General features: G+C 46.9%; 1 protein-coding gene across 2 annotated transcripts in view; it reads left to right on the plus strand.

Moving 5' to 3' along the window:
• Positions 1-4,018: 4,018 nt before the first annotated feature.
• Positions 4,019-15,117, plus strand: part of neurl1b (neuralized E3 ubiquitin protein ligase 1B) — a 44,049-nt gene continuing 32,950 nt past the window's right edge. For both annotated transcript variants that reach the window (XM_071399798.1, XM_071399799.1), the window contains exon 1: positions 4,019-4,299. In XM_071399798.1, coding sequence (XP_071255899.1) covers positions 4,272-4,299 — 28 coding nt within the window. In that variant the 5' untranslated portion in view covers positions 4,019-4,271. The remainder of the gene's footprint in view (positions 4,300-15,117) is intronic.

Here is a 15,117-nt window from a genome sequence, read left to right on the forward strand (position 1 = left end):
CCAGACAGGAGCCGCCAGAGCCGCCCGCCAGACAGGAGCCGCCAGAGCCGCCCGCCAGACAGGAGCCGCCAGAGCCGCCCGCCAGACAGGAGCCGCAGAGCCGCCCGCCAGACAGGAGCCGCCAGAGCCGCCCGCCAGACAGGAGCCGCAGAGCCGCCCGCCAGACAGGAGCCGCCAGAGCCGCCCGCCAGCCAGGAGCCACCAGAGCCGCCAGCCAGCCAGGAGCCGCCAGAGCCGCCAGCCAGCCAGGAGCTGCCAGAGCCGCCAGCCAGGAGCTGCCAGAGCCGCCAGCCAGCCAGGAGCTGCCAGAGCCACCAGCCAGCCAGGAGCTGCCAGAGCCGCCAGCCAGCCAAGAGCTGCCCCTCAGTCCGGTTCTGCCCCTCAGTCCGGTGCTGCCCCTCAGTCCGGTGCTGCCCCTTAGTCCGGTGCTGCCCCTTAGTCCAGTGGGGTTAATATGGAGGGTCGCCATTAAGAGGAGACCACAGAAGCGGGGATTAACTATGGTGGGGTGGGGGCCACGTCCAGAGCCAGAGCCAGAGCCGTGGACAGATGCCCACCCAGACCCTCCCCTATAGGTTCAGGTTTTGCGGCCGGAGTCCGCACCTTGGGGGGGGGGGGGGGTTACTGTCACGTTCCTGACCTTATTTCCTTTGTTCAGTCTTGTTTAGTTGGTCAGGACGTGAGCTGGGTGGGTGTAGTCTATGTTATGTGTTACTATGTTGGGTTTATTGTTTGGCCTAATATGGTTCTCAATCAGAGGCAGGTGTTTGTCATTGTCTCTGATTGGGAACCATATTAAGGTTGACTGTTTTCACTGTTTGTTGGTGGGTGATTGTTGCCGTGTCTGTGTTTGTTCGACACACGGTACTGTTTTCGTTTGTTTGTTCACGTCGTTTATTGTTTTGTATTTTGTCAAGTGTTTTTCGTCTTCGTTTAAATAATTAAAGTATGTATTCAAACCACGCTGCGCTTTGGTCCGATCCTTGCTCCTCCTCAGACGAGGAGGATTACGACGAGCGTTACAGATTCTCCCACCACAAAAGGACCAAGCAGCGTGGTAACGAGCAGCAACAGCAGCAGCAGCAGCGGCCAAAATCTCAGGACTCCTGGACATGGGAGGAGATTTTAAACGGAGAAGGACCCTGAGCACAGGCTGGGGAATATCGTCGCCCCAAAGCTGAGCTGGAGGGAGCGAAAGCTGAGCGGCGGCGATATGAGGAGGCAGCACGGCAGCGCGACAGGTACGAGAGGCAGCCCCAGAATTGTTTTTGGGTGGGGGGGCTAAAGGGGAGTGTGGCTAAGCCAGGTAGCAGACCTGAGCTCACTCCTCGTGCTTATTATAAGCAGCGCGTTACTGGTCAGGCACCGTGTTATGCGGTTAAGCGCACGGTGTCGCCAGTGCGTGCCCATAGCCCGGTGCGCTATAGGGCAGCCCCCCGAAAGTGTCATGTGAGTGTGGGCATCCAGCCGGGGCGTATTGTGCCTGCTCAGCGCGTCTGGTCTCCGGTACGCCGTTTCGGTCCAGGGTTTCCTGCGCCGGCTCTGCGTTCTGTGTCTCCGGGGCGCTGGGAGGGTGCAGTGCGTCCTATGCCTACACTCCGCTCGTACCGGGCAAATGTGGGAGTGGAGCCTAAGGGAGAGGTGCGCGTAGTAGGCACTAGATCTCCAGTGCTCACCCACAGCCCGGTTCACCCTGTGCCTGCACTCTGGAGGGTCCGGGCTAGAGTAGTATTCCAGCCCTTTGGGAGTGGTGCCAAGGCTGCGCACCAGAGCTCCAGTGCTCCCCCACAGCCCGGTCCTTCAGGTGCCTCCTAACACCAAGCCTCCTGTAGGTCTCCCCAGCCTGGTGGGTCCTGTGGCAGCCCCACGCACCAGGTTGTCTCTCCGTCTCCTCCCTACAGGTGTGCCCGTCTGCCCAGCTCCGTCTGAACTGCCCGTCTGCCCAGCGTCGTCTGAGCTGCCCGTCTGCCCAGCGCCGTCTGAGCTGTCCATCTGCCCAGCGCCGCCTGCGCTGCCCGTCTGCCCAGCGCCGTCTGAGCCGTCCGTCTGTCCTGAGCCTTCAAAGCCGCCCATCTGTCCTGAGCCTTCAAAGCCGCCCGTCTGTCAGGAGCCGCTAGAGCCGCCCACCAGACAGGAGCCGCCAGAGCCGCCCGCCAGACAGGAGCCGCCAGAGCCGCCCGCCAGACAGGAGCCGCCAGAGCCGCCCGCCAGACAGGAGCCGCAGAGCCGCCCGCCAGACAGGAGCCGCCAGAGCCGCCCGCCAGACAGGAGCCGCAGAGCCGCCCGCCAGACAGGAGCCGCCAGAGCCGCCCGCCAGCCAGGAGCCACCAGAGCCGCCAGCCAGCCAGGAGCCGCCAGAGCCGCCAGCCAGCCAGGAGCTGCCAGAGCCGCCAGCCAGCCAGGAGCCGCCAGCCAGCCAGGAGCTGCCAGAGCCGCCAGCCAGCCAAGAGCTGCCCCTCAGTCCGGTTCTGCCCCTCAGTCCGGTGCTGCCCCTTAGTCCGGTGCTGCCCCTTAGTCCAGTGGGGTTAATATGGAGGGTCGCCATTAAGAGGAGACCACAGAAGCGGGGATTAACTATGGTGGGGTGGGGGCCACGTCCAGAGCCAGAGCCAGAGCCGTGGACAGATGCCCACCCAGACCCTCCCCTATAGGTTCAGGTTTTGCGGCCGGAGTCCGCACCTTGGGGGGGGGGGGGGGGGGGTTACTGTCACGTTCCTGACCTTATTTCCTTTGTTCAGTCTTGTTTAGTTGGTCAGGACGTGAGCTGGGTGGGTGTAGTCTATGTTATGTGTTACTATGTTGGGTTTATTGTTTGGCCTAATATGGTTCTCAATCAGAGGCAGGTGTTTGTCATTGTCTCTGATTGGGAACCATATTAAGGTTGACTGTTTTCACTGTTTGTTGGTGGGTGATTGTTGCCGTGTCTGTGTTTGTTCGACACACGGTACTGTTTTCGTTCGTTTGTTCACGTCGTTTATTGTTTTTGTATTTTGTCAAGTGTTTTTTCGTCTTCGTTTAAATAATTAAAGTATGTATTCAAACCACGCTGCGCTTGGTCCGATCCTTGCTCCTCCTCAGACGAGGAGGATTACGACGAGCGTTACAGGGGTCAATAATTTGGGAGCCCACTGTGTATAGTGACTGGCCTAGGTGTGTCTCTGGGCCACTGTGTATAGTGACTGGCCTAGGTGTGTCTCTGTCTCACTGTGTATAGTGACTGGCCTAGGTGTGTCTCTGTCTCACTGTGTATAGTGACTGGCCTAGGTGTGTCTCTGTGCCACTGTGTATAGTGACTGGCCTAGGTGTGTCTCTGGGCCACTGTGTATAGTGACTGACCTAGGTGTGTCTCTGTCTCACTGTGTATAGTGACTGGCCTAGGTGTGTCTCTGGGCCACTGTGTATAGTGACTGGCCTAGGTGTGTCTCTGGGCCACTGTGTATAGTGACTGGCCTAGGTGTGTCTCTGGGCCACTGTGTATAGTGACTGGCCTAGGTGTGTCTCTGAACTCAGTGTCTTTAATAAAAGCATTTATTTGATGTTGTGTCGAGACAGAGACAGGATGGGAAATGGTATTGACCTTCACGAAACGCCACCAAAGGAACTGGACCTCGATGAAAGCTGAATAATGAGTTTAGGTAATGATCTAATAACTGTCCTCCAATTTCTCCGTATCTGGGAAATGTCTCGACGACTCTGTTATTTGATATTAAACTGATGTTGTATAATTGTGAACAGGGATTATTACATGAAACGGTCCTGAGTTGACCTCGGAGTGAGTTGATCCAAGCATTCAGTTTAGACAGTAGTTCTGTTGTGTGTTGTGTAGCCCATGGATAGTCAATTCGACTCAGAGCAGCACACTAACTAGCTGAGTCTAGTCCACTGTGCCTTAGATTCTGTATCTGCTTGGGAGAGGAGCACAGCGAAGCTTACTGTTTCTTTAAAGTCACGGAGAAGATAGAGAGAGAGAGAGGATACTGAAGAGAGGAGGGGGGAGGCACAGTGCGCCAGTTAGCACTGCTGTTTAGAGAGAGAGAGAGAGAGAGAGCAGCCTGCCTGATCGTCATATTTCTTGCAGAGATAACATTACAGAGAATGTCCATGCTTCATTAAGGAGACACAGCGCTATTCAAATGGGTCAGAAATACTCAGACTAAAAGACAAATAAGCAGCTCTTTGACACACCATATTGGACAGACATAAATGGATGGACAGAGAGATATTGCATTCGGAATTCCCTCGTCAACCAGTGAGACGCATCAGTGAATATAATGGGCAACACAACGCATAAACCTTTAGGTAAGATTTAAGACCTTCTGATTTTAGTCATCACAGCATAATAATGAATGTTCACACCGCTCTCCGTCTTTATTTAATCATTGAGAGCACTTAGCAATACAGCGCGCCTTTTTCGCGGTGTTGATAAAGACGGTCCACGGAGAACTGAAGTGGGCAGCTCGAGCTGCAGCACCGCTGACGACCGACGGCGGACTTGCAGCTCTCCGGTGCGCGGGAAAGACGAGAGCGTGATTCTCGAACGATGTCTTAGACTAAAACCTAGTTTTTCTAAGTCTCTAACTTGTAATTTATTTATTTACATAAAAATGTTGTATGGTTATTTTTTATTTGACTTGATCTCCAATGCGTGGGAGAAAACAGAGAATCCCCGAGATGTGTCAGATGAATTCAATAGAAGTTAAATATTGTGTTTCCGGTTATATTTAGTATTTATTTTTAGGCACTTTTTCCAAAATGTTTTAATGTTGTAGTTTATTTATTAATATATATTTGTATGTAATGACATTGTAATAACAACTGTTATTCATCTGGTCTTATTGCTCTAAACATTTGAAGCTGTGTTAACTTCCCAGCTCATGTAGTCCATAGTAACGCTAGCTAGTTGCCTTGTAGTTTAGCCATATAAGATTAGTTTGCAAAGCTAGCTGTGGTTTCTAGTCATTATGACCATTGTTTCCTTTTAGATCAGCCCAGTTTCTCTCTCACACACACACACACACACACACACACACACACACACACACACACACACACACACACACACACACACACACACACACACACACACACACACACACACACACACACACACACACACACACACACACACACACACACACACACACCTCCTCCTACTACTCTATCAGCACCCACACTCATATCAGCTGACAGTGGATCAGACCTCACCACTTCAACTGTTAGTCGGACAGATACGTAGGCATGTAAAAAACAGAAGTGGAACTGTCAATAACGAATCTCGTTCCCAGACACTTCTGTCCAAAAGAGTCTTGGTGGACCGACGTGTCACACATGACCTTCGTTAGCAAATAGAAAGACCTCGCCGCGTAGGCATTGTCTTAATCTACCAATCATCTCCAACAGCACTTTCCGTTAACCCTCCCCCGTACTTGTCGTGCATCCATTTGAAGCCACGCCTCGCAGTCGTGTGATTCGCTAATGTTAAATTATACTTAACTCAGACTGATGGTACCAGTCTATAGTCTCTACTCTCCTGATGATACCAGTCTATAGTCTCTACCCTCCTGATGATACCAGTCTATAGTCTCTGCCCTGCTGATGATACCAGTCTATAGTCTCTACCCTCCTGATGATACCAGTCTATAGTCTCTACCCTCCTGATGATACCAGTCTATAGTCTCTACTCTCCTGATGATACCAGTCTATAGTCTCTACTCTCCTGATGATACCAGTCTATAGTCTCTACCCTCCTGATGATACCAGTCTATAGTCTCTACCCTGCTGATGATACCAGTCTATAGTCTCTACTCTCCTGATGATACCAGTCTATAGTCTCTACCCTCCTGATGATACCAGTCTATAGTCTCTACTCTCCTGATGATACCAGTCTATAGTCTCTACCCTCCTGATGATACCAGTCTATAGTCTCTACCCTCCTGATGATACCAGTCTATAGTCTCTACCCTCCTGATGATACCAGTCTATAGTCTCTACCCTCCTGATGATACCAGTCTATAGTCTCTACCCTCCTGATGATACCAGTCTATAGTCTCTACCCTCCTGATGATACCAGTCTATAGTCTCTACCTTGCTGATGATACCAGTCTATAGTCTCTACCCTCCTGATGATACCAGTCTATAGTCTCTACCTTGCTGATGATACCAGTCTATAGTCTCTACCCTCCTGATGATACCAGTCTATAGTCTCTACCCTCCTGATGATACCAGTCTATAGTCTCTACCCTGCTGATGATACCAGTCTATAGTCTCTACCCTCCTGATGATACCAGTCTATAGTCTCTACCCTCCTGATGATACCAGTCTATAGTCTCTACCCTGCTGATGATACCAGTCTATAGTCTCTACCCTCCTGATGATACCAGTCTATAGTCTTTACCCTCCTGATGATACCAGTCTATAGTCTCTACCCTCCTGATGATACCAGTCTATATTCTCTACCCTCCTGATGATACCAGTCTATAGTCTCTACTCTCCTGATGATACCAGTCTATAGTCTCTACCCTCCTGATGATACCAGTCTATAGTCTCTACCCTCCTGATGATACCAGTCTATAGTCTCTACCCTCCTGATGATACCAGTCTATAGTCTCTACCCTCCTGATGATACCAGTCTATAGTCTCTACCCTCCTGATGATACCAGTCTATAGTCTCTACCCTCCTGATGATACCAGTCTATAGTCTCTACCCTCCTGATGATACCAGTCTATAGTCTCTACCCTCCTGATGATACCAGTCTATAGTCTCTACTCTCCTGATGATACCAGTCTATAGTCTCTACCCTCCTGATGATACCAGTCTATAGTCTCTACTCTCCTGATGATACCAGTCTATAGTCTCTACTCTCCTGATGATACCAGTCTATAGTCTCTACCCTCCTGATGATACCAGTCTATAGTCTCTACCCTCCTGATGATACCAGTCTATAGTCTCTACCCTGCTGATGATACCAGTCTATAGTCTCTACCCTCCTGATGATACCAGTCTATAGTCTCTACCCTCCTGATGATACCAGTCTATAGTCTCTATTCTCCTGATGATACCAGTCTATAGTCTCTACTCTCCTGATGATACCAGTCTATAGTCGCTACCCTCCTGATGATACCAGTCTATAGTCTCTACCCTCCTGATGATACCAGTCTATAGTCTCTACTCTCCTGATGATACCAGTCTATAGTCTCTACTCTCCTGATGATACCAGTCTATAGTCTCTACCCTCCTGATGATACCAGTCTATAGTCTCTACCCTGCTGATGATACCAGTCTATAGTCTCTACTCTCCTGATGATACCAGTCTATAGTCTCTACCCTCCTGATGATACCAGTCTATAGTCTCTACTCTCCTGATGATACCAGTCTATAGTCTCTACCCTCCTGATGATACCAGTCTATAGTCTCTACCCTCCTGATGATACCAGTCTATAGTCTCTACCCTCCTGATGATACCAGTCTATAGTCTCTACCCTCCTGATGATACCAGTCTATAGTCTCTACCCTCCTGATGATACCAGTCTATAGTCTCTACCCTCCTGATGATACCAGTCTATAGTCTCTACCTTGCTGATGATACCAGTCTATAGTCTCTACCCTCCTGATGATACCAGTCTATAGTCTCTACCTTGCTGATGATACCAGTCTATAGTCTCTACCCTCCTGATGATACCAGTCTATAGTCTCTACCCTCCTGATGATACCAGTCTATAGTCTCTACCCTGCTGATGATACCAGTCTATAGTCTCTACCCTCCTGATGATACCAGTCTATAGTCTCTACCCTCCTGATGATACCAGTCTATAGTCTCTACCCTGCTGATGATACCAGTCTATAGTCTCTACCCTCCTGATGATACCAGTCTATAGTCTCTACCCTCCTGATGATACCAGTCTATAGTCTCTACCCTCCTGATGATACCAGTCTATATTCTCTACCCTCCTGATGATACCAGTCTATAGTCTCTACTCTCCTGATGATACCAGTCTATAGTCTCTACCCTCCTGATGATACCAGTCTATAGTCTCTACCCTCCTGATGATACCAGTCTATAGTCTCTACCCTCCTGATGATACCAGTCTATAGTCTCTACCCTCCTGATGATACCAGTCTATAGTCTCTACCCTCCTGATGATACCAGTCTATAGTCTCTACTCTCCTGATGATACCAGTCTATATTCTCTACCCTCCTGATGATACCAGTCTATAGTCTCTACCCTCCTGATGATACCAGTCTATAGTCTCTACCCTCCTGATGATACCAGTCTATAGTCTCTACCCTCCTGATGATACCAGTCTATAGTCTCTACCCTCCTGATGATACCAGTCTATAGTCTCTACCCTCCTGATGATACCAGTCTATAGTCTCTACCCTCCTGATGATACCAGTCTATAGTCTCTACCCTCCTGATGATACCAGTCTATAGTCTCTACTCTCCTGATGATACCAGTCTATAGTCTCTACCCTCCTGATGATACCAGTCTATAGTCTCTACTCTCCTGATGATACCAGTCTATAGTCTCTACTCTCCTGATGATACCAGTCTATAGTCTCTACCCTCCTGATGATACCAGTCTATAGTCTCTACCCTCCTGATGATACCAGTCTATAGTCTCTACCCTGCTGATGATACCAGTCTATAGTCTCTACCCTCCTGATGATACCAGTCTATAGTCTCTACCCTCCTGATGATACCAGTCTATAGTCTCTATTCTCCTGATGATACCAGTCTATAGTCTCTACTCTCCTGATGATACCAGTCTATAGTCGCTACCCTCCTGATGATACCAGTCTATAGTCTCTACCCTCCTGATGATACCAGTCTATAGTCTCTACTCTCCTGATGATACCAGTCTATAGTCTCTACTCTCCTGATGATACCAGTCTATAGTCTCTACCCTCCTGATGATACCAGTCTATAGTCTCTACCCTGCTGATGATACCAGTCTATAGTCTCTACTCTCCTGATGATACCAGTCTATAGTCTCTACCCTCCTGATGATACCAGTCTATAGTCTCTACTCTCCTGATGATACCAGTCTATAGTCTCTACCCTCCTGATGATACCAGTCTATAGTCTCTACCCTCCTGATGATACCAGTCTATAGTCTCTACCCTCCTGATGATACCAGTCTATAGTCTCTACCCTCCTGATGATACCAGTCTATAGTCTCTACCCTCCTGATGATACCAGTCTATAGTCTCTACCCTCCTGATGATACCAGTCTATAGTCTCTACCTTGCTGATGATACCAGTCTATAGTCTCTACCCTCCTGATGATACCAGTCTATAGTCTCTACCTTGCTGATGATACCAGTCTATAGTCTCTACCCTCCTGATGATACCAGTCTATAGTCTCTACCCTCCTGATGATACCAGTCTATAGTCTCTACCCTGCTGATGATACCAGTCTATAGTCTCTACCCTCCTGATGATACCAGTCTATAGTCTCTACCCTCCTGATGATACCAGTCTATAGTCTCTACTCTCCTGATGATACCAGTCTATAGTCTCTACTCTCCTGATGATACCAGTCTATAGTCTCTACCCTCCTGATGATACCAGTCTATAGTCTCTACCCTCCTGATGGTACCAGTCTATAGTCTCTACCCTCCTGATGATACCAGTCTATAGTCTCTACTCTCCTGATGATACCAGTCTATAGTCTCTACTCTCCTGATGATACCAGTCTATAGTCTCTACTCTCCTGATGATACCAGTTTATAGTCTCTACCCTCCTGATGATACCAGTCTATAGTCTCTACTCTCCTGATGATACCAGTCTATAGTCTCTACCCTCCTGATGATACCAGTCTATAGTCTCTACCCTCCTGATGATACCAGTCTATAGTCTCTACTCTCCTGATGATACCAGTCTATATTCTCTACCCTCCTGATGATACCAGTCTATAGTCTCTACCCTCCTGATGATACCAGTCTATAGTCTCTACTCTCCTGATGATACCAGTCTATAGTCTCTACTCTCCTGATGATACCAGTCTATAGTCTCTACCCTCCTGATGATACCAGTCTATAGTCTCTACTCTCCTGATGATACCAGTCTATAGTCTCTACCCTCCTGATGATACCAGTCTATAGTCTCTACCCTCCTGATGATACCAGTCTATAGTCTCTACTCTCCTGATGATACCAGTCTATAGTCTCTACCCTCCTGATGATACCAGTCTATAGTCTCTACCCTCCTGATGATACCAGTCTATAGTCTCTACCCTCCTGATGATACCAGTCTATAGTCTCTACCCTCCTGATGATACCAGTCTATAGTCTCTCCCTTCCCGCAACATCTACGGGGAGAGCTCAAAAATTCAAGCTGCCATAGAGTTACATTAGACGTGCCCGTCCAAGAAGGCTCAAGGTCATTGGCCACAGATAAAGTTAATTAAATTCACGTTATATCTACAGTAGCTTTGATTGGACCGATCATGTCAACATCATACTTTTACAATCTCAGCTAGCAGTCATCATCATGAATCAATTTGACGATCTACTGGCAAATCCTTGTCATATGAAGAGAAATAATGAAGATAAATTGTAGATTATACAAATTCTTATTTACAATGATGACATACCCCAGATAACGCTGGGCCAATTGTGCCCCACCCTATGGGACTCCCAATCACAGCGAAATGTGAAACAGCCTGGATTCGAACCAGGGACTGTAGTGACTGAGATGCAGTGCCTTAGACAGCTGCGCCACTCAGGAACTTTCTAGAGCTCAGACCTGAAGATCACTAACGTCATGATTCAACCTTGTTTTTCTTCGTGTTCCCAGTTGTCTTGAAAGCACCATAAAACCAGAAAATGCCAGACTTTGATGACAAAGCTTAACAACAAAATTTCTCCGCAAAGGAACACCACGCCACCATCCTGTTCAAGTGAGCACAGCACAACAAGGTGAATCCAAAAATGTCTTGTATGCTGCTGCATAAATGATGTAATATGCCAGGGAAATATGTATACTGTAGCTAAGAAAGTAATACTAAGTGTATGGTGTGTAGTAAGCTGTTAGTAGCCCATGTGCCTCACCCTAATAATTTGGTCCCTTTCCCCCTTATAACAACCTACTGTTCTGACTTGCACATTTAGCCTATAGCCTGTTTTAGAGAAATGTAATCATTGAATAATATAAGAGTTTTCATTCATATAAGAGCCCCCTTTATTTATCCTACGTTTCTGACTTGGTGTACAGGGAGAATAGTGTAAGAATGGCCCATGTTCTGAATTCTGTCGCTGTACATTTCAAAAGTGCTGAACAAATAGTTATATTGACTATGTCTGTCGTCGACTTGCTCATTAATGTCTTAACTTCTTATGGCTGCAGGGGCAGTATTGAGTAGCTTGGATGAAAAGGTGCCCAGAGGTCCCCAGAGTAAACTGCCTGCTCCTCAGTCCCAGTTGCTAATATATGCATATTATTATTAGTATTGGATAGAAAACACTCTGCAGTTTCTAAAACTGTTTGAATGATGTATGTGAGTAAAACAGAACTCATATGGCAGGCAAAAACCAGAGAGAAAAATCCAACCAGGAAGTGGGAAATCTGAGGTTTGTAGGTTTTCAACTCATCGTCTATCGAATACACAGTGGGATATGGGTCAGTTTGCACTTCCTACGGCTTCCACTAGATGCCAACAGTCTGTAGAACCTTGTCTGATGCTTCTACTGTGAAGTGGGGCCGAAGGAGACGGGAATGAGTCAGGTCTATCATGACCTGACCATGCTCTGACCATGCGTGTTCACATGAGAGGGAGCTCTGTTCCATCGCACTTCTGAAGACAATGGAATTCTCCGGTTGGAACATTATTGAAGATTTATGTTAAAAACATCCCAAAGATTGATTCAATACATCGTTTGACATGTTTCTACTGACTGTTACGGAACTTTTTGACATTTCGTCTGCTTTTAGTGAACGCGCTTCCTGACTTTGGATTTGTTTACCAAACACGCTAACAAAAATAGCTATTTGGACATAAATGATGGACATTACCGAACAAAACAAACATTTATTGTGGAAGTGGGAGTCCTGGGAGTGCATTCCGACGAAGATCAGCAAAGGTAAGTGAAGATTTATAATGCTTTTTATGAGTTTTGTTGACTGCACAATTTGGAAGGTTACTGTATGGCTTCCTTTTGTGGCTGAACGCTGTTCTCAGATTATTGAATATCGTGCTTTTTCCGTAAAGTTTTTTTGAAATCTGACACAGCGGTTGCATTAAGAACAAGTGTATCTTTAATTCTATGTAAAACATGTATCTTTCATCAAAGTTTATGATGAGTATTTCTGTTATTTGATGTGGCTCTCTGCAATTTCTCCGGATATTTTGGAGGCATTTCTGAACATGGCGCCAATGTAAACTGAGGTTTTTGGATATAAATATGAACTTTATCGAACAAAACATATATGTATTGTGTAACATGAAGTCCTATGAGTGTCATCTGATGAAGATCATCAAAGGTTAGTGATTAACTTTATCTCTATTTCTGCTTTTTGTGACTCCTGTCTTTGGCTGGGAAAATGGCTGTGTTTTTCTGTGATTTTGCGGTGACCTAACATAATCGTTTGTGGTGCTTTCGCTGTAAAGCCTTTTTGAAATTGGACACTGTGGTGGGATTAACAAGAAGTGTATCTTTAAAATGGTGTGAAATACTTGTATGTTTGAGGAATTTTAATTATGAGATTTCTGTTGAATTTGGCGCCCTGCACTTTCACTGGCTGTTGTCATATCGATCCCGTTAACGGGATTGCAGCCATAGTAACCGAAATTACGGATTGCCTCTAATCCACTAATCGTTCCCTTATGCCATAGCTTGTACATGTCAATTGTCAGTAGAAACCACATTTGTTTAAGCAAGTCAGCCATATCAGCTATGTATCTTTTAGAGGCAGTACATGAGGCTGAATGAACTGTTTCGCTGCCAGACAAGGCTCCGCTGATAGCCAGGTGTAGCAGTGGTAAGGTGTTGGGACTCTGCTGTTGGGTCTCTGCTGTGGGGACAGCTTTATGTAGGCCCTAACAGTTTGTGGGCACCGTCTGTCACCGTTATAGTGCAATTAATGTATTGTTTAGTGTTGTGTTGTGTAGTGGCGTTGATGGCATGCATAATAAAAAATAATACCACCAATATGTACATGCTAAAATCGCCACTGGATACTATGTTTGGGAATTACCTCAAATTCTCATACCTGGCCAAACCTGACCAATACCCAACCATACCTGAACATACCTGACAGAGATTTCAAAAGGGTCTAGTGACCAGAACAAGGTATTGTAGTAAGCAGTCAAGCATTCACCATGCTGGAGAATGAAGCATAAGCCACACCATGTTAAAAAAGCCTATTTACTCTGTTCCATCTGACTGCGCAATCCACTGTCTCATCAGCCCAGCCAGGCAATTTATAAACTTGATCTCCACTATAAAAAACACCTAGACATTATCTCACATTTCTTTTAGACAAACATTTTGTTTTCAACAGCGGAGATTTGTATAAACCTTGCTGTGTGTCTCGTCGACATTTGCAACATTGTTTCAATATTCCGATTGGATCTCCATCTGTCCCATAGTTACGAACGTGTCGGGAGTCGGGACGAGACAGACAGACAGACAGACAGACAGGCAGGCAGGCAGGCAGGCAGGCAGGCAGGCAGGCAGGCAGACAGACAGACAGACAGACAGACAGACAGACAGACAGACAGACAGACAGACAGACAGACAGACAGACAGACAGACAGACAGACAGACAGACAGACAGACAGACAGACAGACAGACAGACAGACAGACAGACAGACAGACAGACAGACAGACAGACAGCGTTTCTCAGCTAGTTGAAATATTTATACAAAGAAATGTCAATTGAAAACAGGTGAAATGAAACGAAGTGCAGCTAGTTTTCAGTCTTTCCAGCTTCAGTTTGAAGTGATTGTGTTAGCTGTGTTGTTGGCTAGCTCCTCTGAACAACAGTGTCCTGATGAGAGAGCACATTTTCTATGCCAGGGTGAAATCACACCTCATTAGCTCATTGTTATGGATATATCCAAATAAATGTCACTAGAAAACAGCTTCAACACCTTACTGTTGATATTCTTGCTGCACTGTTTGACGTGACCGTAAATTAGCCGTAGTTGGCTAGCTAGCAAGCAAAGGGATAAGAACGTTGCCAGCCAGTATGGCAATAGAACATTTAGAACAAACGACTGGGTCGTGTTCATAGATACTGAACAAAAAGACTTAAAGACTGGGTCGCTTCTCTGACAAACGAACCGATAGAACGAACGACCAGCCGGCTTCAAATCAAATCAAATCATATGTTATTTGTTACATGCGCCGAATACAACACGTGTAGTCCTTACAGTGAAATGCTTACTTACAAGCCCTTAACCAACAATGCCGTTTTAAACTGCTCGCTTCGAGGCACAGCCATCCAGAACAGCTCTCGCGCATGCTTCAGTGTTGTTTGCCTCGAAGCGAGCATAAACGGCATTTAGCTCGTCTGGTAGGCTCGCGTCACTGGGTAGCTCGCGTCTGGGTTTCCCTTTTTTAGTCCGTAATAGTTTTCAAGCCCTGTCACATCCGACGAGCGTCAGAGCCGGTGTAGTAGGATTTAATCTTGATCCTGTATTGATGCTTTGCTTGTTTGATGGTTTGTCTGAGGGCATAGCAGGATTTCTCATAGGCGTCCGGATTAGTGTCCCGCTCCTTGAAAGCGGCAGCTCTAGCCTTTAGCTTGATGCGGATGTTGCCTGTAATCCATGGCTTCTGGTTGGGATATGTACGTACGGTCACTGTGGGGACGATGTCGTCGATGCACTTATTGATGAAGCCAGTGACTGAGGTGGTGTACTCCTCAATGCCATTGGATGAATCATGGAACATATTCCAGTCTGTGTCATCTGACCACTTCTGTATTGACTGAGTCACTGGTACTTCCTGCTTTAGTTTTTGCTTGTAAGCAGGAATCAGGAGGATAGAATCGAGTGCGGTCTTAGTGCCAGCAGCGGTTTGTGGTGGTAAATAGATGGCTACGAAAAATAGAGATGAGAACTCTCTTGGTAGATAGTGTGGTCTACAGCTTATCATAAGGTACTCTA

This window comes from Salvelinus alpinus, chromosome 4, assembly GCF_045679555.1.
Source record: "Salvelinus alpinus chromosome 4, SLU_Salpinus.1, whole genome shotgun sequence".
Lineage (NCBI taxonomy): Eukaryota > Metazoa > Chordata > Actinopteri > Salmoniformes > Salmonidae > Salvelinus > Salvelinus alpinus.